Source organism: Anguilla rostrata, chromosome 6 (genome assembly GCF_018555375.3).
Source record: "Anguilla rostrata isolate EN2019 chromosome 6, ASM1855537v3, whole genome shotgun sequence".
NCBI lineage: Eukaryota > Metazoa > Chordata > Actinopteri > Anguilliformes > Anguillidae > Anguilla > Anguilla rostrata.
In genome coordinates this window covers 19,798,699-19,823,708 of record NC_057938.1, presented here as the reverse complement: position 1 = coordinate 19,823,708, position 25,010 = coordinate 19,798,699, and the positions used below count along the sequence as shown (strand labels likewise).

The 25,010-nt window shown below is 40.2% G+C and overlaps 2 protein-coding genes and 1 non-coding gene across 4 annotated transcripts; 2 read left to right on the top strand and 1 right to left on the bottom strand.

Annotated features, from left to right (window-relative positions):
* The first annotated feature begins 2,126 nt into the window (after positions 1–2,126).
* trnap-ugg (transfer RNA proline (anticodon UGG)) lies at positions 2,127–2,198 on the top strand. The gene has a single exon. It is a non-coding gene; the product is annotated as a tRNA-Pro (tRNA).
* A 3,163-nt stretch (positions 2,199–5,361) lies between these two features.
* On the top strand, positions 5,362–11,230 carry LOC135256779 (RING finger protein 208-like). The gene is made up of 4 exons (XM_064338916.1): positions 5,362–5,505; positions 8,508–8,883; positions 9,617–9,715; positions 10,396–11,230. The coding sequence occupies exons 2-4, from the start codon at positions 8,537–8,539 to the stop codon at positions 10,409–10,411; spliced, it is 462 nt and encodes a 153-aa protein (XP_064194986.1). The 5' UTR covers positions 5,362–5,505; positions 8,508–8,536; the 3' UTR covers positions 10,412–11,230.
* Positions 11,206–24,781, bottom strand: aire (autoimmune regulator). 2 transcript variants are annotated; one of them, XM_064338913.1, is made up of 14 exons: positions 24,234–24,781; positions 22,084–22,247; positions 21,315–21,489; positions 21,079–21,228; positions 20,868–20,933; positions 20,288–20,401; positions 18,620–18,762; positions 18,061–18,182; positions 17,897–17,966; positions 16,240–16,362; positions 15,315–15,433; positions 14,905–14,992; positions 11,754–11,843; positions 11,206–11,454 (listed from the first exon to the last, which is right to left on the bottom strand). In XM_064338913.1, exons 2-14 carry the CDS (start codon positions 22,228–22,230, stop codon positions 11,374–11,376), a joined length of 1,488 nt encoding a protein of 495 aa, XP_064194983.1. In that variant the 5' UTR covers positions 22,231–22,247; positions 24,234–24,781; the 3' UTR covers positions 11,206–11,373. The 2 variants fall into 2 exon arrangements, with proteins under 2 accessions (XP_064194983.1, XP_064194984.1); XM_064338914.1 differs by lacking the exon at positions 24,234–24,781 and having other exon boundaries at positions 22,084–22,253.
* Between the last annotated feature and the right edge of the window lie 229 nt (positions 24,782–25,010).

Here is a 25,010-nt window from a genome sequence, read left to right as displayed (position 1 = left end):
ACCCCTCACATCTCCCCAAGCCAACTGTGCCCCTTTGCTGCCTACATAATGCTAGTAACATAGCCAAGGCAGACACAAAGCCATGTCTAGGCCAGTGCCACTGTACACTGTCGACTAAACTATCCATGCCTTTGGGCTCATGGGGTGTATCACGCACATGCAGTGTTTTAGGCAACAGGGGTTATATGTCGCCCCCTGCTGAAATAAAAATGCAGCAATCATGCATTTTTGCAGTCAAAAATGCTATCACATGCACTAGGATGCATTTTTTCATGTTGTTCTAACTCATCCATACATATGTCTGTGTCAAAACACCTACACATCGTGTAGATGGGTCTGGTGTTGAATCCAGGCAGTGGCAATATCAGCTGAGGCCGGTAGTACTGCAAGATGGTGTTTAACTGTCTGTAGTGAAACCAGAGGAATGAGGACTTTCAGGGACTTCTGTGTCTTCTTGTGCAGCAGCCCAACCAGCCAGTCACCCACAGTCTTCCTGCACAAGCTCCATATTAAGTGCCCACCTCAAACTCAGTTGTGGAACTGACGAGTGAAAAGATCTAACAACTGGCAGAAGAGGGTCCAGTGATGACCACAGAAAAATATGCATATATTCAAAATGTGCATAAAATATGACCATTATGTGTGCATTAAAAAAATTCCCATTTATCCATATGGAGGCTGAGGACATTGAGAATAGACCTACATCAATAACAGACCCACAATCATTTTTGTCTTATAAAGGTCCCATGTCCTGTAGGGCTGTAGTCTAACATTTTTTTTCAAAGGAGCACATGTGCGCATACATTTAAAAATTTAGGAGCACACTAATGCATTCCAAATAGTAAATGTGCCCCAGATTATTTTTTCAGTTAGCACATGAATTTTCAGGAAAAAAGCTCCTTAAATGGAAGCATTGCTCAGCCCTGCCCTATTGAGCAGTTATCTTCCGTGGTCGACTCATGAATACATTCCTTCATAATGAAAATCATAGTGTTCCGTGATTGATGATGCTCCAAAATGAAACTCCAGGATGTTAAATGAAATGAAACATCAAAATGAATCAATTAAAAAATGTATTTAAAAATTTTTCAGGCAGTTTAAATTTAGTAATTTGCCTAAACATCAACATCATCACAGTTTAGATTTAATTTAAAAAAAAATGATTTTAGCCAACACAACTGTGCATTTAACCAATGCACAAGTGTGTGTTTCACAAATTATAGAATAAGTTGGATTGTTGTCTGATTTCTGAAGCCAGACAGGGTTGGGGTTGGCCAATGGCTAGTGCTTGGAACGGGGACCTCCTGGAAAAACTAAGTTGCTGCTGAAAGTGGTATTCATGCGCAATTAGAAGGCTGCATTCCGGCTTGACCAAACAGAATATTCAATGCTCAGTGCAACAAATGGACAAATTATAAAATACCTCACCACCTCGCTAGTCTCTGGTGTGATTTGGGATATGTTTTCAGTTTCCCAAGATTAATTCATCCCTGATAATAAAGACCCATGGCAATTTGTTTGGTGTAAGAATCTAATTCCAAATTTAGTCTCTTTAAAAAAAAAAATTTAAGTTAATTTTTTTGTTTAATTTTGCCTTAATTGTGTCATGGTTTTGACTTCTTTGATGATGATGATGATGATGATGATGATGATGATGATGGTGATTATTATTATTATTATTATTATTCCCCTCGTGCCACTACAAAGGAAAGCACATTGTTTGTTTTTTATTGCTATACCAGCCTTACGCACGCGGGGGCACTGTAGACAAAAGTATACAAAACAGCTAACATTTGGAAGGCATGAGCAGAGAATTTACCATTCTAAATAACATGAAGCCAGAAAATGTGCTGTAACTGTTGTATTCCTAAACGTGTTTTCCAGACTTTACAGTGTGACATGAAAGTAGTTAAATATACAAAACTGCAATTTTTACACATTACCATTTATGCATGATCCATGCATTTGTTACACATCTAATTTTTAGAGATCTTAGCTAGATGGCGAATTATCTGAATTTATTTGACGATTGTGTTTGATTTTCGTAACCAAAATGCTCGATTCGTTTCAGGCAACATGCATATACATCTATTATATACAATTGTTCCATTGCTTTATTTCCATAGGGCTCGTTGGTCTAGGGGTATGATTCTCGCTTTGGGTGCGAGAGGTCCCGGGTTCAAATCCCGGACGAGCCCACACTTTTTCCTGTTCAATATCTTACTGAATCAATCAGGTGATCCATCCAAACAAGTGATTCATTGTGTCTGAATAATCGTTCATTCGTAGCCTTTTCAGTATGTTCCTGAACAGAAAAGCTTATAAGAACAACAAAGGAGAAACGTAAACCGTACAGTTTGACTTCAAAATCATAGGCCCCCCCAAAAAATACAGCCGTTTCTGTGGAGCTATATCTGCAATTCTGCAAGTTAATAGTTACCTAGGAGTCAAATAACATGCGGGAGTGTTCATGGTAAATATAAACACAGAAGTTCATTGGAAAGATTTATGGTGAGTTCTTGGAATTCCTTGATGTGAAAATAAATCTTTGCATGGAAAGCATGTGCTTTAAAATGAACACTGGAAATATCAAAAGTATCCCTCCTTACACACATACACACACACTGTAACCTGGGCTAATTAAAAACACTAAAAATAGAAATAAACATTTTAAAACCCCAGAAAGCAAACTATCTATTTAACCTTACTCGTAAATGCACCTCCAGGTGGCTATCCACAAAATAGAGTTTTATAACAAATATCACATGCCTAACATTTGCAAATAGCCACCGAACGTACTACACAGGTTCAGTACATTAAACAAGATCATTGGAAATGCTATGTACCTCTGTGTAGGAGACAGCAGGACTACCACAGACCATCAGTTAATTATTTATTTCTTTTTTTTTTTCTCTCCCTCTCGATTCTTCACTCTTACATACCCACCAGTTTGAACCCGTGTTGTATTCCTCAGTTTACCTTTGCCCCTTTTGTCTTTGTTGTTTTTCTTTGTCTTACTTTGTAGCAATCCCTTTCATTTGTTTAGGTGTCCCTGTATCCTGTACTTGTCTCCACTTGTTTGGTTAATAAATAAAATAAAAATAAAAAATAAATAAAAGTGAAAAAAAAGAAAAGAAACTGTTCCTCCTGAAACTGAATGTGATGCGTGATGTGATTATTTCTGTGGAATGCTGTATTATATTGCTTTATGCCAGACAAAATGAAACCTGTGTCATCCGAAGGTTCCACTTTTGACTCACCTGTACATAGATCATTAACTCTGACTGCTTGGTGATCATCTACATACTTTATTGCAAATGTGAGATGAGCATTGATGGTTCTCTTGGTTAGTAGTGGTTTCCGCCTTGCTACTCTCCCATGAATCCCATTTCTGCCCAGTTTCTTTCTTTTTGGCTGGACCACAACAGCGGGGCCAGCCCTACAAACGTGAATGTCTGTGACTGAGTGACTTAGTGAGTGATGAAGTTACACCATTGGTCAGCCGAGTTATGGAGTCACACCATTGGTCGCCCGGATCACGTGTGTTAGTTCCAGCCACATACTTGTCACGGTACGGGTAGGGGGGACCCAAACGCAGATGGGTAAAAAAGAAAAAAAAAAAAAAAAACACAAACTCAAAAGGGAAAATTAACAAAGACTTTACTAACACGACAGGCAAACAAGTAGGGAACAGAGAAGGCCACGAAGGGCAAAAACACAAACTCAAAAAATATCTAAATAAAACAGAAAACAAGAGGAACTCACAAACATGGGCAGGGCAGAACACAGGCAGGTCAAACAGAGCACAAGGGCAGGTAAAACAAAACACAGGCAGGTATAATCGGTCTGAAAACAAAACACAAGTCAGAACAAACACAGGCAGGTACATACGGTTGAAACCAACAGATATCGGGAACAAACACAAGGAACCAGCACCCGAGTCAAGGGAACAGAGAACTTAAATAGACAGGGGTAACAAGACACAGGTGAACTCAAAAAAACAATCAAAACCAGAAGGAGGGGATAAGACACAGGTGGGAACAATGATGGGATAACGAGACAATTGAAACAATCATACAATTAACAGGGGGGGAGCAGGACACAAAACAGAAGTGCCGCCATCTGGCGGCCCAACAAGGGAAACACAGACAGGAAAACAGGACCATGACAATACTAGGTTTTGACCTGGTGTTGTTCGTGGGGTCATGAACACTGACCTTAGCTGAGGCTAGAGAGGCCTGCCATTCTTTGAGTGTTCTTCTGGGAACTTTTGCAACTTCTTGGAGGAGTTGTTGCGGCGTCCTTGGAAAAACTTTGATAGACCACCCAATCCTGGGAAGATTTATCACTGTTTCAAGTGTTCCACATTTGGAGATAATGGCTCTCACTGTGGTTCGATGAAGTCCCAGAGCTTTAGAAGTGGCTCTGTAATCCTTTCAGACCAAATATATTTCAGACTTTTATGCTCATCTCTTCTGAAATTGCCTTTGATTGTGTGCTTGTAGAAACTTTGTGGTGATTACTTCACTCTGATGGTAAGGTTCAATATGAGTATATATGATTATATAGATTCAGCAGGGCTTGCTGAAATCAGCTGAATCTTATTATCTGGCTGTGTTCAATCAGCTGAATCTACTTATAAATTAAATTTGGTTAATTGGTTCATTGAGTAACTAAGAGGGGAATTACTTTTTCACATGAGTGATATGGGTGTTTGATAACTGTTTGGTGTATACTTAGTTTCCCTTTGTCTGATATAAACTTTTGTCAAGAGATTTGACACCATTCAGTGTGAAAAATATGCAATAATAGAGAAAATTAGGATGAGGGCTTTTTTTACGGCACTGCATGGTTCTTGAGATTATGACCAGAGACTCATGTCCCCTACAGGTGATTGCTGGGTCTTAGGTGGACATGTGTATGGCAAGTGAATTCTAGGTTAAAAGATATGTCTGTCACATATAATTTAGAAAATTTCCAAAATCACAAAAAGACATTTATTCATTTTCTTGAGACTTGCTACTTTGAAGAGGGATGAAAGCAAATCTCACTAAAACCCCAGTAAATCTAAAACTTATAGAGGGCTTGAACCCTCACCCTCCATTACTATAATAATAATAATAATAATAATAATAATATGACAAAAAAAACTAAGATCAGATAGAGTACATGCTAATGACACATATTCAATTCTCTTGGATGCTATAAAATGAGCCAAACTGGTGTGTCCACTATGTCTTAATGAACCTACGTTTCTCATTTCTTTGGAACTTAGCTGGAAAAGGGAGGCGGGCCAAATTGTTCATGTTGCCTATAAAACACTGTGCGGTATAACTGAACTTCCAATGTAACAGAGAGGAAGAACGAGAGCTAGAAAGATCAGCAGAACCAGTTTGTCGAGCTGAGGGGACCAAGACTGAACACGCAAGAACACTGGAAATACAACGCGTCACCATTACAGGAGAACACAGCATCCTCCGTCTGGCAGCAAGAGTAAGGACTACAGTGAGTAAAATGTCCTTCTCCACTGATCCCTTGGTAATCTTAACTGATTCAGGTCCATTGTGAAAAATTAATTTCTGTTAAATTGTACTATACAAATTATGGGGAAACAATGTTCAACTAAACAAATAATATACTGCATTAGTTATTCTTTTAAATTACTTGATTCCCTGAAATAACTGCTTATCATGTTCGACCTGTAAAGCTACTAAAGATTATCAGTGAAACTTAATAGCCAGTCAAAGGTTATCACTTTGCTGAAACCGAAAATACTTTTTGCTTTACAGGCATAGTTTGGCTATGAAGAAAGAAATGAGTATCTTTAATATTGCTGATATTATACATTCTTTGTAAATGTGTTTAAATGAAATCGGAAAATGATTTTGTACTTATTTAAAAGAATTTTAAAAAGCAGGAGTTCCATTTTAATGAAAATGGTGTGACTGAAGATCAAATATATTCTGTTTCAACCACTCAATAAAAACTGAACTACCAAAAAGTATTTGCATCTAATTGCAAGTCAAAATGCAGGCCAAATGCTGACTAAATCTAGGCCAGTTTCTCTTGAATGCGCACACACACACACATACACACATAAGCACATGCACACACAGGCCTACAATGTGTACTTCAAATTTCTGCAAGCCTTTACATGTTTACCTGCATTGTAAGTAATGCAAGCAATATGCAAATGTTTACTGCAATGATAACCCTAGCCTGTGGTGACACCTGGAGTTCTCTACATTCACTGAAAGCAAACCAAAACAAACAAAAAAAATATTTTATTCATGTAAATACTTCAAACTAGTGGCAGGACATATGACTGGAGGCTGTGGACTGTGCAAGAGCTTTTTATTGGTTTTTATATTGTTCACTTAACTTATTCCTGTTAGCCCAATAAATCTTCACACTAAACACAGAGCTCTGGTGAACATCTGGATGAGTGTGCCTGTATTTGTCTTCATCTCATCCTTGATGGCAACAGGCTTTCCAGTCCCAACCACTAAAAAGCAACCCTATAGCATGCTGCCGCCAAGGGCTGTGTTTGGGTTGCACAAAACAATGGCTTGCTTTCAGGCTAAAGAGCTCAATTTTTGTCAGACCAAAAAATCCCCCAGTCTCAGGGTCTGTCACAGGGCTTCTGTCACGGCTCCGGATCTGGACTGAATCATTGGTCAGAAAATTAGCAAGAATTGAACAAATGCACTCCTGAGACCGCCTGTGCCACCATTCGCTTGTTTACTTTTGCCGCAGTGAACTGTTTGGGGAAAAGCTAGAAACAGGGAAATTCACTTATACAGTAGACAAATCAACATAATGTCAAATAAAAGAGTCGTGTTTTGTATTTGGTTGCTTATCATTTGCATGCCATGACTTCCTGATGTCTGTGACCTATCAACATCATCAGAGTCTGGATATCGTATTTTCATGTTGTCCTACAAGCGATACAAAAACTCTTTGCATTTGAATGGATTTCTATGGGAACTGGGGGGTGGGACTAGATTCAGCTGTAAATTATGCTGATACAGTATGGAACACATTTGTTGGCTGAATGGCTTTAAGTCATCAAGGGTCCAGGGTATCAAATGAGCCTCAAACCACTGTGCTGCTGCCAGATATGCAGTAGATACTACAAGCATTGTTTCACGTGATTAATTTTCTAGCCCCCCACTAGCCACTTATTTTATTTTTATACATCCTGTTGCATTACATTTCCTCTGGACTACTTTCTCAGGGACTACCTCCACCCACTATACCATGCTGCTACACCATACTTTAGACACTATTTCTTTTTCTATTACGTATTTGTAACTTAATTAATTCTTAATTTTATTAAATAGTGTATTTATTGTGTACTTACTGTTCTGTTTTTATACTGTCCTGGATTGTATTCTATGGAGTTGCACTCGTCATGTCTATTACACTTGCACTGTCTTGTCACTTGGACTATGTCCAGTCCTGGGCATACAGCCCCGTCCTTGTCTATATGTCTTGTATATCCAGTACTGTGCAAAAGTCTTAGGCACCTGTAAAAAAAAAATGCTGTACAGCTAAGATGCTTTCAAAAATAATTAAATGAAAGGTTATAAATATCAAAAAAATATATATATATAAAGAGCAGTAAATAGTTAAAAACTAAATAAAATCAATGTTTGGTGTGACCACCCTTCACCTTTAAAACTACATCAATCCTCTTAGGTACACTGTCCTGTAGTTTTAAAAGAAAACCGGCTGGTAGGTTGTTCCAAGCATTTTGGAGCATTTTGCCACAGTTAATCTGCAGATTTTGACTGTTTTGCTTGCTTCTGGCTCTCCAGGTAATCCCAGAGACCCTTGTTCAAGTTTTTATCTGAAAAATACAAAAATGTATCTGTAAAATTTCATTTTTTGGAAAATTCATGTTTAGAAATCTCACATTTGCTCTTTTCTACTGACACACTAATGCACACTAAAGACCAAATATATATTATCTATTATATTTAAAAATCTAGGGTGCCTAAGACTTTTGCACAGTACTGTATATTGTATGTATTGCACCAATGACCAGGAGAAACGCCATTTTGTTCCACTGTAAACTGCATTGTATATGGCTGGAATGACAATAAAGCTGACTAGACTTGACTTGAGAACTTGCATGACTGTCATTTGGCACAAAATCCATTCATACAGTGGATGAGGATGTTACCTGGAAGAGTGGCATTCACTCTTACCTTTGAGAGATGCATGCTGTGCAGGTTTTCTTCAATCAAAGTTTTTTTTTTTTATACAGATAACTCACCTCACCAATTATATCTATAGTCTGAATTGGTTGTGCATTTTAAGATGAAAGCACAATTTAACTGATTTACTGATATAATGCAATCCGCAGGCTAGACACATTTCTCTAGTGTCAAATTAAAGTCCCCGTGGTTTTATTTTGTCCTCTAACCTTTTGTCCTATAACCTTTTGTTCCTCACAGATTGGTTGTGGTGTGTAACTGTAACTCTGTGTTTCTTCTCCACAGTCACCCCACCCCCCCAAGTGTGTCGAAACATGGTTGTGTGTGAGGAGGACCGGGAGTGCGGGGTGTGCTACCAGGCTTACACTCGCTCGGAGCGGGTCCCTCGCCTGCTGCACTGCAGCCACGTCTTGTGCACCCTGTGCCTGGAGCGCATGAGCCGGGCCCTCAGCTCCCTCCTGGCCGTACGCTGCCCCTTCTGCCGCTGGACCACCTGCGTGGGGCCCAACCTCAGCCTGCAAGAGGGGCTGTGGGTCCACACCGAGCTGTGGGACCAGATCTCCGAACACGAGGACAAGAATGAAGAGGAGAGAGAGGAGGAGGAGGAGAAGAGCCAGGGGCAGGCCGCCAGACAGGTCCAACTCACTCAACAGTCAAAATGGTGCGTATCCTAGCCCCCCTCTCCAAACCTATTGGTCCATATTATAGGTCAGGCCAGTTTTACTCATTTAGGGAACTTAGGATACAGAATGTAATTTTTCACCTTTCTGTCAGAGCTCTGATTTTTAAGGCTGTGATCAGTACACAGAATGCAAATCACAGGTGCTCATGAATGCCAAGACCTCGGGTCAGCAAGCCAGAGAAAGGACCAGCAATTCACTTTTGTCCTCTGTCGGGGACAGAAGCCTGGCCTTAATGTCAACAACCGTATATTGTACCATGCAGAAGCCAACATTACGAGGGATATAACAAAAATAGAGTAAATAATATTTAAGACTCTTGTATGTTTATGTGAAAAAAATTTAAATACTTAAATGTTTTTCTGCCGGGTCTCAGGAGGTGATGCAACCTGTGACTCATCTCACCTGTCCCTTTGATGAATTGACATCACTCTCCTACGAATGTTCAGCAGTCAAAACACTTGTACTAATGTTTCTGGCGAGTTCAGAACACGCGCTGATAAAAGAGCGTGTGGAGGCAGGTCCCGGCTGGCAAACTGAGGTTCATTGGTGAACTTTAAAGCCAGAGGCTGTCTCGAATGCCGGGACGTGAACAGACATCGCTCTGCGATACACCTTTAACAGTCAAATCAGTGGGTTATGGGGGGATTGTGTGGTTCTGCGCTAACTTCGCACTCTCTCTCTCTCTCTCTCTCTCTCTCACCTTCTCATCAGGTCTTCTCTCAAGAGCTACAAGCTGCATCTAGAGGTTCCCCCCATCCTGAAGAGACTCTCCAACAACTTGCAGAGAACTTTCCAGATCAGCCACCAGACGTGAGTTGCTACCTCACATTTGCGCGTTGTCATTCTTATTAGTAGGCAGTGATTCACTCGAACTACTTGTCTTTAGTCACCATTTAAAAAAATAAATAAAACACCAGAGTAGCAAAAATGTATTGTTCGGGCAAGTCATAATTTGAGACAATCCAGATAAAATGGGACATTTTTGTGAAGCAACACCATGCTATGCTAAACTATGTTAGACAATATGTCATGTACACATTGAGCAAGTGCAACAAACGACATACGCTGTCAATACAATCGGTACAAGAGAACAGAAAAGCAGTCAACAAAGTATATTGTTAGGAAAACTTCATTACTTTAATGAAGATGCTCCCATGTTTATGAAAGCAATGTGCTAGCAGCAACTATTATTCACATGCCAATTCACGCTGGAACTATAGTTTACCTTGCACAGCAAATGTTACAAAGTTGTTCAAAAGTGAGCCACAAAGAAAATGTTTATGCATATCTAGTGCGTGCTACCACTCACACACACACCAATTCAGTGAGTCATAGTGGCAAAAGATGCAAGTGTTTGGCTATTCCAAAATACGTTTCCTTGATATTCATTTTTACATGGAACCAACCTAACCATTGTTTACGCAATAGTTCATGTGGCAGTCTTCCTGTTTTAGTCATACCAACTGACTGCACTTTTTTTATTCTAACAGATGTAGCACGTCATGACACAAGAGTCTAGAGTTTTGAGGGGACTTCCAAGAATAATTAAAAACCAGGAGAGAAGACAGAGGAAGACGATGATCTACTGTAAAGTTTAATGTTTTAATTCTCAAATATAAATTTCACCTTGTATATCAAGTTAAAAATGTGACGTACGCATTCACAATATTTAAATCTTTAGGGACCTCATGAAGGATACAGATTGTGTAAAAAACTGTCTTTCAGCAATTGTACAGGAAATCAGCTGTTTAAGTTAAGCTTCTAAATTGCCTCGTTTTTTTTACAAGTTATAATGTGAACTATATTATGATTGATAATGCTTATGATTGATAAAGGGTAATGTTTTGGTGGTACAAGTTGTTATATCTTGTAGGTTGTGATTGAGCATAAGCTTAAGGACAGATATTGCCTGAAGCTATCCAGTTCCGTTGTCAGTGACATAGTTTTTTGAGAAACCAGTTACTTCGTACATTTTTGAAATTATGACCCAGTTCCAATGAAGAGTCCTGACCTAATACTTCAAATACTTTGTTATAAGGTAAAAAAAAAAAAAAAAGTCAAACTTATTTATGGATGTGCTGCTGCTGGCTGTAAACAGAAAGTATAAAGAAGAACAGTTCTGCCTTGCCAAGTAAGCACATTTATTAACTGTTTCAGACCATTACATCACAGAAGCACGACTTGCAAATAACCTGTAGAGTGAAACTTACATGCGGCTGTCATATACACTTTTCTAAAACAAGCTCACTATGTACACCCAAATACAGCAAAAACAAGTCAACATCAAATAAATATATTGTTGTCCTGTAGACATTTTTTTGTGCAGTCCAGTCCTTGTCTTATAGTTTGTTTTTGTTGATTGTCTCAAATCTTGATCCTTTCACCCAAGTGCAGAGAGTACATGACTACTGGTATAAATGGAAAACGCTTATATAGCTGAGCGCCAGCTATGTCCAAAGCTAGCAGCCTCACTGAAAGAAGCCCTGGTTCTCAGCCAGAGGCCGGGAGATGTTCTGCAAGGCCCACTGCAGGATCCCATCGATGGAATTCTGCACAAACACAGACAGACATGGACAGATAGACAGACATGGTCCAAAATATTTTTCTTTATCATCGCACCTCCCACTCCTTTCCCAAACAGTCAAGCACAAATCAGTAATAATAACAGTAGTAGTAATAATAATAATAATAATAATAATAATAATGTGTCATCTGACCATGACCATGTCACTCTCAGCAGACACTTAGAGCCAAAATGGCTAAACATGAAGATATTCTCAGCAGGTCTGGATAAGGTCAAAGGGCAGTGCTGAAAGGTGACTGAAAGGTGATTCAAAGCTTCGCTCACCTCCCCCATGAGAGAGTCCAGCTCTTCCTTGTTCAGCATCTGTTCTGAGACGGGGGCACTCTGCTCAGGGGGGGCATCGTACAGGGCAACCTGTCGACGCAGATAGACATGGGCATGAGTCTGCCTTTACTTCATGTTACCTGTCACATGTCTTTTAGTACTGAAGCCTCTTGACCAGGTTGTTATAGGAAAAGAGAAAATGTCCACAATAACTGAACCTCTTCATAAAAGGTAAAAAAAAAAAAAAAGAACAAAAATGGTTCAGGTGCACAAACACAAAGGCAAACGTTTCGGTCTTTTCAGACCTCGATCCTCAAAAGAATGATTGCATTGCATTACAGGCCTTTAGCAGAGGTTGTTATCCAGAGTGACTAACTTTTAACATACATAATTTTGTACTTGAGCACAACCAGTGGCAGTTGCTGAGCTGAGAACATACAGGGCCGAAAACCTCTTTAACCCTCCTGTTATGTTGCGGGTCAAATTGACCCTTTTTAAAGTTTGAAAATCAAATTAAATGTTATATAAAACTAGTGTATTTTATATCTAGGTTTTTCCAATATACAGAAAAAAGAGTTTGAACATGTATTTTTTATGAAAAACGAGTGAATTATCCTAATGAAACCATGATCTGTGAGAGGTGAATAACACCATTGCACTGTTTTCCTTTCATAAAGGGTCTAGATTGAAGAGCGTGATAAACAAATCAGTTGAATCAAGTGTTGTAGGGTTGGGCTAAAACAGAAACCTACACCGAGACTGGCACTTTTCTGATAAGATTGGACATCCCTGATGTCCCATATATTCAAAACAGAGAGGCCCAGATTAGCTGTGTTTCTTAGTAAAAGGCCATGAGGGTGAATGGAATTTTCTGAAATATGTGTGTCTTTATTGGCAGACGTGATCTCAGGAACTGGTACCAACCGGTCGCTGACAAACTGGCTTTTAATCTCATATCTGAAGATCTGTGTCTGTGTTGTCGATGTTGCTCTGTTTCATTGAGAGTCACTGTCATCCCCACGCCCCAGAAACCACTGTCACATATTTTTATTTACATCTCTAGTAATGTCAAGACATACCACTGTAAACATTAGTTTATTTTAATAGGAGTGCTTTTTAGTTATTTTGTGCCCTGTCTCATGGTTGGTTTGCTGACTTTTAAAAAATTATTTTAGCGTTACTTGACTTTGACTTTCTAGTTTTCCTGTGCAAAATGGCCAAATAGACATAAACCCCAAATCTCAATTCTCTGAAATACTGCTTTGTACATGAAACAGCCACTCTTCCCACCGATGAAAATATGTTGATCATGATATACAGCTCTGGCCAATAGCATAAGGGAGAAGGAAACACTTTTTTGGTGAATTCCAGAGGCGTTTGTAAATCTGCAGCCGTTCTTCATATGACCGTGTAAATTACAGATAAATCATATTCCCTTTTGTGTTTACAATGGCATGTCATGTACACAAACCGCAGTTCAAGCCGACTGATCCATCACCTGTTCTTTCTTCTCCTTTGCTGTCGCCCTTTCATAAAGTAATGGCCATGTGTCGCAGGTCAATGCAGAGGGTTTTGTTTAACACAAGCGAAAATAAGATTAATGATATGCTTGTAATTTTAGATACGCTTTTTCACATGAGACAAAAACTCTTACTCCAGGAGAAATCAAACAGAAACATGGCATGAATTTGTTTTGGCGTTGGTTATTTTGTGATTAATATTGGCAATATTATTGTACTTCGTATTACTAGAGATGTAAATAAAAGATATACCATTACAGTTTTCAGTATTTTAAAAGTACTTTTATACTGTACGATACACAATGTTCCTGTAATCCATTTGTAATTGTACTTGATTTGAATCTTGTTGGGTTCCTAGTATTTTTCTGTTTCGGCCCTTCAATTGTCCAAGTTCGTCTTCACAGACACCACAGCCCTAGTGTCTCATGAGCACTACCAGAGAGAACCAGAAACCAAGCATGATCCTAGATTACAATGCCACCGAAGGGGGGGTGGAACAACTTGGACAAAGTAACGGGGTCCTACAGCACCAAGCGAATGACTGTGCGCAGGCCTTTAGGCATTTTTTATAACATAATTGATGTATCGGCTTGGTTTATGTTCATGAGAACAATAACAACTTACCTGGTAAACAACACTGATATGAGAGTACTGGCAAAGGTCTGGGAATGTGAACTATGCCCAGCTGCTGACTATGTACTTGAAACTAGAAATGAGCCAGAGGCAAGAACATGTGGGATGTGAAGAAAAGTTTTTGTTTTTTTTGTACAAAAGCGGGATATTCAAGCAGGAAGTGTTCGCCCAGTTAAATCTCTGGTGTAGTCTCCTTATCGTTCTTCTATATAACAGAGGTCATGTTGATGTGCTCAGGCCTGAACTGAACTCAACACCCGGTTTCCACGGTCACCACCAGCCTCAATAAATCGCATTAGAAACTCACAAATATACGTGTGCCTTGCAGCTAACGTACAAATGTAAAAACTGCTTTTATCACATTTTATACAGCTAAAAGCAGTGTGTCAGTTTTGTGAATACTGCCTGTGTCTACTTTTCTGATTTCATCTCACAATACAGCACATTCCCAGTATTATTACGTTTATACAGTCTTTTCATGGTCATCATTAGCAAGGGTGCCTATAATTTTGGAGGCTGCTGTACTTCTTTAACACGCATTAAACCCCCACAAATTCTTGTCTGGCCCTGTGATGTTTTCAGTCTGCTTTACTGATGGAACAGTGATAAGGAACACTGGACCCAATTTTAAATTCAAGTAAAAATCCAAGGTGATCTCCCTGGAGCATGACAATCCCCTGACATGATAAAATACCAGTACATTCTGGTACATTCCAGTCCAGACTGTTCGTTCCCGCAACCCCTCAGTCTGCCCTTGGGTAGTTGTAAAGCTGGTCCAAACTTGGCTGCATTCCCTTGCTAGTTTACTGAGGGACGTTATCGCTCAGAACACTCAGGACCTTTAAAGGTTTTGAACTGTCCAACGCCAAGAATACAAACTGTGAGTAACTTGTTCTGTTCCTTTGATCACATGCCATTACTTGATGTTCCTCAGTCCATTCAAAGCCGAATGCACACAGTGATTAAAGCGTGCGGGGGCACTAGCGACCGGCAGATACCTGCATGCTCTCTGACTCAGCCACCGGACGTTCGCGTTCGTTGATACTGCCCCATGTCTTACAGCAGGACCTGCACTTGGACTTTCCGCTGTGGAAAAGCAGGGAGAAATACAGAGAGGCGCTTCAGTACAGAGCAGAGCTTGCCTCACACTGTCCACCATACTGCCCTCTGAAGCAATCGGTTTATTCAATATTTTTCACTGATTAGTATTTGGCTGATCAATTGGTTCCCTTTGAACCATGTAGCAGCTGGCATGACAATATTTGTGTAAAAATTTAGAGTACTCTGAAGTGCTTCTGTGAAAATGTTGCGGTCTTCAAATGAAAAATACACTAAATGAAGGGTGAAGATGCGGTGTAACTTACGGTACTTGGGTGGATCTGTGGATGGCCTACTAGACACATCTCACCTGGGGAAGTAGCAGTGAGGGTGGAAGGCCTGTAGACACTGAGGACAGGCGGTCAGCTCTCCTCCCTGCAGGCACACACCACACTTCTGCCCCACACCTGCACACTCAGCACCTGGGATCTGGATACACGGGATACACACACAGCCACACACACACACACACGCACACACATACACATATACACATACATACACACACACACACACATGTCCGCACACACACGCACACACGCACACACGTAAACATTTACACACACATGTCCACACACACACATACACACATAAACACACATGTCCGCACACACACATAAACATACACACACACACACACACACACACACACACATAAACATATACACACATGTCCGCACACACACATACACCCATAAACATATACACACACATACGCATAGATTTGCATGAACGTGCATACACACACACACACACACACACACATACATACACACACATTGAGGTACACACATGTCCCTTCAATAACTCAAAGGTTATAATGTGTCATGCAAATATTGACAAAACCTGTTCCTCCACATTCAGGCTATTGTTCATCTAACTTACTGTAAAGAGGGATTATAAGCCTGGAAGCCTGCTATAAGAACTATTGTAACTAGCTATTAGATCCTGTTCTCAGAATTCAGCGGAACAATAGCAAATGCTTCTTTAAAAAACTTTGTTGCATAAACCTGTCAACACAGTGTGTTCATTGAGATTTTTAGCCTAAAGATTTCCACCAGTGGGATCCAACTAAGACACCATCCCTCAATCCAGTAAGTAAGCGAAGTTCAGTGATCTCACACTTTCTACCAAGACGGACTTAAGTAGGCAGTATAGTCCAGTTCTTAGTTCTGTTTTGTTTAGGACACATTCCTTCCTCATTACCCACAATGCCCTGGTGCCCATGGTATCACCTGAGCGGCCGAGGTCTGGCTGCTCTTGGTGGTGGTGACACTGGACAGCGAGGCAGAGGAGAGGGCGGAGAAGAAGGAGAAGTCGACCGAGGAGCTGGAGCTGGTCTCAGTTAGCTTGGCAGTCTGCAGGAGGGTCAAGCAGGAACACATAGGTCAGAGGTCATGCCCTGAAGCATACTTGGACAGACAGGAAACAGGCAGCCATGGAAAGACACGGCGGGTAGTTCTTAAAGCACCGTTCCTGCCATGTCTGATTGTTTCTTTTTCTATTTTATGTTCTGATTAGTATCTGAACATAAAATAGAAACATAAAATGGCACCTCCATACCACGAAGACAGCCCTTACTGAACACAATAAACAAAACCATGAATCCGGAGCTTGCCAAACCTCATTTGAATTATGACTGGAAGAGAGTGCTATTGTCAGATTAGACCAAAATTGAATGTTTTGGCCATACACACCATCGACATGTTTGGCGGAAAAAGAGGAATGCATACAGGAGAAGCACCCCATACCTACTGTCAAATATGGAGGTGGGTCATGTTTTGCTGGCAGTGGTCCCGGGGCACTATTTTAGATCAATGGCACAATGAATTCAACAAAGTACAAGGAAATTCTGGCAGAAAATTTGGTTGTCTCTGCTAAGAAGCTAGGACTTGGTCATAGGTACATTGTCCAGCAGGACAATGACTCCAAGCATACATCAAAAACTAAACAGAAATGCTTAAGTGAAATCAACATCCATGTTTTCCAATGGTCATCTCAGTCTCCAGACTTAAATTCCATCAAAAACCTGTGGTCTGAACTGAAGAGGGGGGGTCCATAAGTGCAAACCCATAGATATCAATGATTCTAAAAAGTTCTACATGGAGCAATGGTCAGAAATCTCTCCAAATGTGTTCTCTAAACTTATCACAAATTATAGGAAAAGACTCATGGCTGCCATCTTTGCCAGGGGTGTTTTCACAAACTATTAAACCAGGGGTGCCAATAATTGTGGAACCTGTTTTTTGTGGAAATATTTTTTATTAAAAAAATGTAATACTTTGATTTATCCCAATGAATCATTAATCAAGCACACTAGTTTACACATGTTGGAAAATAAAGCTTATGTCAATAACTATTATTTTTTAGCTTAGCATTTTTTTAAGCATTTTATCAAGGGTGCCAAATATTCTGGAGCCCACTGTATTTAATTATTTTGGTGATTTTTACTTTTTAAATACTGTACCCCCATTCCACCTATGTAGTTTTTACTTATTATCTTCTATTTATCTTATATTTTATTTTCACCTTGTGTGTCCCATTATGTATGTCATTTTTATGTTTTTATTTTTTGCCCATGGTGAAGCACATTGAGCTGCCCTATGTATGAAAGGTGCCATGCAAATAAGGTTTGAGTTTGAGTTTCCAAGTGATCTGCTACTCATTTAACATGATAACCACTAACTGTCCAAAAATCCCAGCCAACAGGTACCTTTCTCACAAATTATGAAAACATTATGAAACAATGTGAAAACATTGTTATAAGGTTAGCCTACAGAAAAACTGCCTGACATGTCATATGTGACTAGGTTTATAAGGCCCAGTAGTTCGACATGAAATACAGATTTTGCCTCAAGACAAGCAGTGTAAAACAATACGTTAGTTACACACCTGCACAGGTATGTAGGTCTTCTCAGCCTCAGCTCGGTTGCCACGACACTGCTGACAGCGCCACGTGCCGCTGGAAGCACACACACGACAGCGGGCCTGGTTTCTCCTCAGTGTCGACGTTGCATTCGATGCCTTGCCCTACCCGCAGTGCTTTCGTGTCCTACCTGGGGATGGAGGTGAGAGGGGGCACCAGACAGGAGAGATGGAAGGCCCTGGGACAGCCGTCGCAGCAGATGAGCTCGCCCCCGTCCTTACACACCGAGCACTCGTCATCGTTCCGGGGGACCTGGAATCAGCCCGGGTCACGTTCAGAAAATCCGCAAACGTTGCAGCAGCGATACCGGCACGCACATTTTTGTAGCATTCGAGAATCGCTGCCTCACTCTTAATCCGTATGTGTTGAAACATATCTGAACAAACTGGTACAAAACACACAAGCAGTTGTGGAAGAAGCTGAAAGCATGCATTGATCATTTGTTCAAGAGTTAAGCCAAGGGGAGGACACACAAATAGAATTCACACACCACTGCTTTAAAATCTTCAAAACAGCCCAAATGGCGCCAAAAACATGATCGGCTATGCACTTGACTAGTTAAAACACGCATTGCCTGCTACTGTCCAGCCTTAAAATCTAACGAGCAAAAAATTATTATTATCTACGAACACGTAATCGCAGAGACTAAAAAAATAATGTAATGCAAAGTAATAGTAGTTTCGAATTACCTCAGTTATTCTGGTGCTTGCTGATGTCGCCGCCTTGTGGCGAACTTGGGTCTTAGCAGTCTTGACCTTGTTTCTTCCTAACTCATCCAGCTTTCCAGGGGAGTAGAATTCACCGCCCATTTTAATACACTTTTTAGAGCTCCCTATAAGAAAGCAAATGTGGTATAATAAACAGCCTTCAAATACTGGTATATAAGGAAGAACTTTGTTGTTTGTTTTATTTGGGGGGGAAGGGGGGCAGGGAAAGCAGGGACAGCATTCCAGGGGGAAATGCCTGAGCCATTTAGTGATCAAAAGAAAAATATATGAAGATTACACGTGCCTGACACCCTGAAAAAAATGTACTGCTGTTAAATACTTGATATGCGCAGCATTAACTGCCTGGCTGTGTCATGCATCCAGATGGTGTCATGTCCACATGCCATCATTTTCTGAAATAGTGCCTTTTGAAGCCGAATGACGCAGATTGCCTCAAAAAGCCTTAACTTTAATCACCGTCGAACAACTCTGTTGTTTCTGAAGGTATGATCATTTTCTTTTCTTTGTTGTGCAGGGGAGACTTGCAACTCTTAAATATGTCGAATCGACCGACATTAAAACCAGGGTTGCGTTTGAGAGTCACGACTATAGTAAACGTAGTATCTGCTGAAATCACACACGGACCGGAAGAAGTCATTTCCTCGTAGTTGTAATTCTTTACACAATTGTTTACGTGCCTCATACACAATCGTTATCAGTAGATCTTCCACTTAAAGCCATTAGCAATGATGGTTCAAGGACTTTCTGGGAATCAGGAAGTTTATTTCCGTGGAATTGCTGATGACGTGAAACTGAATACATTGTGAAAACGAACGTAGGCTACTTGTCACCTGCTTCAGTTTCTTGTAATCATTCAATTTATGGAAAGATAATAATGAGTAGTAATTATATTAATAGGTATTTATAAATGTATTTATTTTAAAAGTAAACTGTTTTATTTGACCATTTCAGTTCTCTGAGCATATTTCCACTAAGTATTCTGATATTTCTATACATACTGTATATATATAAAGCACTGACGTGTCCTATTGACATGGGTCTATGATGCGGTTACTTAATACAACTTATTCTCATAAAGTAAGATGATAAACCTGAATTGACACTTTTTATTTTGGAGATATATTCAAATTAACATATCTCATATAAGGGGGGCTACCAACTAAAGTATCTTACAAAGGCTTAGGCCTGACTGATAGGGACAAGTCTTTTGGAAAGAAATTAGGGATTGCATGAGGGGTTACCTGTTAGATAAACCTGTTTAAAATCTGTCATTAAAATTTTTTTAAAAAACTGAGGATAGTGAAAAAATGTCAAAAATCACCCTAGGTCTCAAAAGGCTAGGTTGTCTCAGGTTATCTTGAATGCTGGGGAAGGGCAGTTACAGTTTGTGAGATTGGTTTCCTTGTGATATCATTAGGGCAAGTTGTTGTTATGCTACTGGCTTCAATCACTGCCTCCAATTGTAGTACCACCTACATAAGGTCACGTGTCATCAGAAGTAACTGTCCATTGGTTTATTAGAAAAGATAATTAACCAATGGTCAATTTCATCCCAGAAATGCTGTGTCATCCTGGCCAGGCTCAAAGTACAATAGAGTTATAAGCCTGACAAGTGAGGCTTGGGCTTACCAGACTCAAAGACCTGTTTAATGAGGATCTCCTCCACTGACCCACAGCTGACCGGCAGCTCACCAGATGAAACCGTCACCGCCCTCTGGACTGAGGTAGCCACTGCCTGGATACCTATGAGAGCTCACATTTAATTCACAAATGCATTCAAGAGATTTTAAGAGTTTCTGCTAAATTAACTCGTAAAATATTACTAAAGCTTGACACACATTCCCTGTGGGTTTCTTGAACCTTTAACCCCTGCTTGTAATATTTCCTTAAATGTAAACTGTAATGTAATATTTTCCTTAAATGGCAGTTAGGGAATATTTCTGAATATAATATTCCATTAATAGTTCAATAACAAATAATTGTAAGAGGTAAATGTTTACAAAAAAAAAAAAAAAATTGAGAGAGTGTTTAATTACATGCACCATTGTAAAATTAATTGTAAATGTGATCAGTAAATAATTAATATGTCTTACCCAGAATTTCCCTAAAATTGTATTTTCAACCTCCAGGGTTTATTTGTTGTTGTTACCTTCATACCAGAAAGATTCTTTCCCCATTGACGCAATACTACCTGCCATTGCAGGCTTACCACTTCCTGCTGGCAACCGGGATACTTCAGCACTTTCTGTCTTCCTCATTGCCTTCAATTTGTTCCCTGTAATATCATGCGAACAGTAATTTGTATGGGATTGGTAGTGGTATTGCTTGTTCTGTTTTAGTGTTACTTTGGTTTCCTTTCATGGATTGAATGGTGTAGAATGGGCTCATGGCAGTATGTCGCCCCCTTGTGGACGGCTGACCTGGACTGTTGGCTCTCTTGGGGTGGGGCTGCTGTGCCTGCTCATCTTCCCTAGGGCTTCTTTTCCTGCCCTGTTGAGCTCGCGGCTGAAGGACCATCCTGTTGCCACCAAACGGCTTCTTAGCCCTCTTCTGTCCACCTAGGCCCCTGTCTATGAGCAGGAAACGAGTCCAATGTCATTTCCTCTGCACTAACCAGAGACCCTTCCACACCCCGCTCTGGTCCAATGCTGTTTACCTCGCTGGAGGCTGGCAAAGACTGCCTGCAGTTTGGGGTACCTTTCCCGGTTGTACTCCTTGGAAAGATTATTCCAGAAGGCTTGGATGACACGAGGCTCTCTGTCCAGGAGCCAGGTGAGCAGGGAGTAGCTTGCCTTGTGTATCCCCTCCTGTCTCGTCCTCTCCAGAGTCTCCTGCAGAAGACCATGGTACATTATTATTATTATTATTATTATTATTATTATTATTATTATTAGTATTAATAGTGAATACAAACAACAACAATACTATAATAATAATAATAATTATTATTATAATTCATCATCAATAACAAATGCAACAACAATACTGATAATAAATACAGAATTCTTGGTCACAGGTTACTGAATCACAGGTTACTGAATATTATAAGTTGATCATGCAGATATGTATCTCCTTTTCTGCTCAAAGCACTGTCTCACCAGTTTCCAGTCTAAAATTGGTCATGTTACAAATTTGCAATCTCTTGCAAAGCTATATTTTTCATCCCCAGCTATCCCGATAGATTTGCAATGTCTTTATCTGGATTAGATTTTCAAACTCTCTATGCTTGTAGTCTAAAATATCAATTTACTTTGAAAGGGGCTCGCAATGAACTTTAATGAATCAGAAGGGAACAATCAAACTTTATTTTATGGTCCTGATACAGTTGATATGTTCCATGGTTATGTGAAGCTGTACCAGTTTGAGAGACAGCTCATTCTTGGCACCGCTGAATGAGAAGAGATCTGAACTGAAAGATGCAGTACCTTGAACATATGCTCAGTGATGATGTCATTGTCAGCCAGCCCATAGAGCAAGGGGAAGGGGTCGTCTATCGCCATGGCGATCTCAGTCCTGGACACCCTGAGTTGGGAGTGAAGGTCGGCGTCCCCGGAGTGCTCAGCAGTCCACATCACTTCAAGTTAAGATACTGGAAAGAGACAGAGAGGCACTGGGGACAACAGTGACAGAGTTACCGAGCTTAACACAGCACAGGATATACAAATAAACAAGCACTCTCTTTGTTACTGTTTGTGTATAATAAAAAAAAGAAATAAACAAAACTGTGGATCCCAAACTGTGGGTTGGGACCCTCTAGAGGATAATGGGAGGGCTTTTTGGGCAGCGAGATGACGCATGAAAGAAATTTAATGTACACGTATTGTGCACTTTTGCTGAACAGGTTACCCTACAGGGTTGGAGTCCTGATCTATGTGGTCACTTCTGGCACTACGATCTTTACTTCGCTCTAGTGTGTTTTTCTGCACCTCTGCACCTTGAATTGATACACTTGTTGTACGTCGCTCTGGATAAGAGTGTCTGCTAAATGCCTGTAATGTAATGTAATGTAATGTGCACTTGCCACTTTTCATTCAACTAAAACACAGCAGCAGCAGAAACAACATCAGTGTTTGTGTGGCTAGTTTGACACTAAAGTCTGCTGCAAAATGATAATTTCTGGTGAATTCTAAAGGGAAAATGCTAGAGATTACTGGTCAGTAAGGGTGAGTGTTTGCCACACAAAATAATGGCTGAAGTTGTGGAGCAGTCACGGCAAAATTGTTGAAAATCACAAAAAAATTTAATTTATAAAAGTTAATTTATTAGCATAAACATTTGCACAGCACTGGCAAACAATTGAAACAACATGCACACCTGTGGCAACAGTAATGAATGCTTAAAATAAAAAAATCTAACTGCCAGGAACAGCCTATGAGTGCAATACATTGATAGGCTGGTGCATTTACTTGCTTAATTTGGTCCATCACTGAAAGCATGATTTTTTGCCTTTAACAGAACATTGTTAGAAATAAAGCATGCTCAAATTGCATCTCTAAGAATAAAACATGGTATTATTTAACATTATTTCTTTAAAGTTTGTTCTGGTACATTATGTTGTACATTGCAAGGTCTGGGTCCTTGATGAGTGCCAGTTGTCACTAATGTCACTGTAATGGGGGAAGGAGTGCTGGGCATCAACACTGTTGACAGGGGCCGTCAAACATCTGATTGCAACACGCATGAGAATCTTGATCCCAGCACATTCCAGAATCTGTATACTTTATCAGACTTTGTTTCTCCCAACATTTGGCAACAGGCTATTGTTCAAATGTGTGGGCCTATACAAATGACACTGTATGCTACGTTAAGGTGGACAGTTACCATCTGAAACTGCTGAAGACTCACAGAAAGCACAAAAAACTGCTGCAACAGTCACAGAAATGGAAAAAATTGGGAGTCACGGAAGTGGCACCTGCGACTTCTAGCCTTACTGATCAGCACATCCCAATCACATCATGAAATCCCCATCTTTACATGGGGTTATTTTTCTCATCATCATGCAATATTATTGGGGGAGTAATTTGGCCTTTTTTGTAATGTTGAGGGGGTTGTAAATTATGCCCTTGAGACAAACTGTGAATTCAAAGCAAGTTAGGGATGGTTCTTGACGTGTCTTTAATAGACACATCATCAGTGAAGCAACGTTGAATTTGGAGCAGCGGTCTGAAGACGTGTAGGTGGCGTTTGGCCACCCAGCTCACCTTAAACTGTTTCTAGCACAGTCAATGAAGGAATACATCTGTCAAAGTGTGAGGGAACACATTAAAACATGTTTTGTTGTAAAAAAATTTCTGATTATAGATGGACCCAACACACAGTTCTAAAGGTAGAGTGTATTCCAAGTTTTTTCATCAGTACAACTTATGATTCATCTATTTGATGCTTAATTTTTGACAATAGCATAGAATCTACATATTTAGCCTATTTTATAATATGAAAAGTGCTAATGCTACTTCTGGGTTCATACCCTATTTGATGGTCTGTCAGTCCGTCAACTCTGAGGTGCATATATCTGGTCCCATACATATGCAGATATAATAGACATGATGAAAAACAATGAACATAAAGCACTTACCTTCAGTGTTTAGAATATGAATCCTGAAGGAATCACCCACTGCAACCCACTTTTATGTGGCATTAGAGCCATTTGAGAAGTTGCCAGTTAGCACTTTTTGTGACAATGGGAGGATCTGGAACCATTAAACTTGAAACTGACACTTAATTTGCTTGTTAAACCGGACTCCCATCTACTGCCATATGAACCGATACTTAAATTTACTCCTAATAGGGCAAAGGCCATTTGGATCACATGGGTGAAGATTAACTTACAGTCTCAGCACCCAACATTACCAATCGCAAATTCAGTGTCAGACAGTTGTTTTCTTCTGTGTCTCTCTTCTGCACTTTGCCAACGCCAATCCAGATACCACTTGAGAGTACATTCCTTAAATAGCTTCCTGACCTCTGCGACAGAGTTTCCATTAGACAGTGGGAGCAGCGGGCTGGTAAGTGGCCGTGGTTTGGAAAGTCCACAGTTGAACTGTTGCATGGGTCGGTTCCACCCTCTGGGCCATGTCCCCTCTAGGACCCCTTGCCTTGTCCCCTGGGACACTCTATGTTCTTTGGGGAGGGGGGGGGGGGGGGTGACAGCATCGTAAGTGCTGCAGCTGACAGCACTGCGCAGGTGACACCCTCACGAAAACTCACACACATTTAGTCTGCAAAAAGGGTCTTTCCAGATGTACAGCATGTGGTAACACCAGCTAAAATGCAGTCACTGTACTTCCAGTTCATGGACCCTTTGGTCTGACATTACATATGATATTTAAAAAAATGTTTACTTGGCTATATG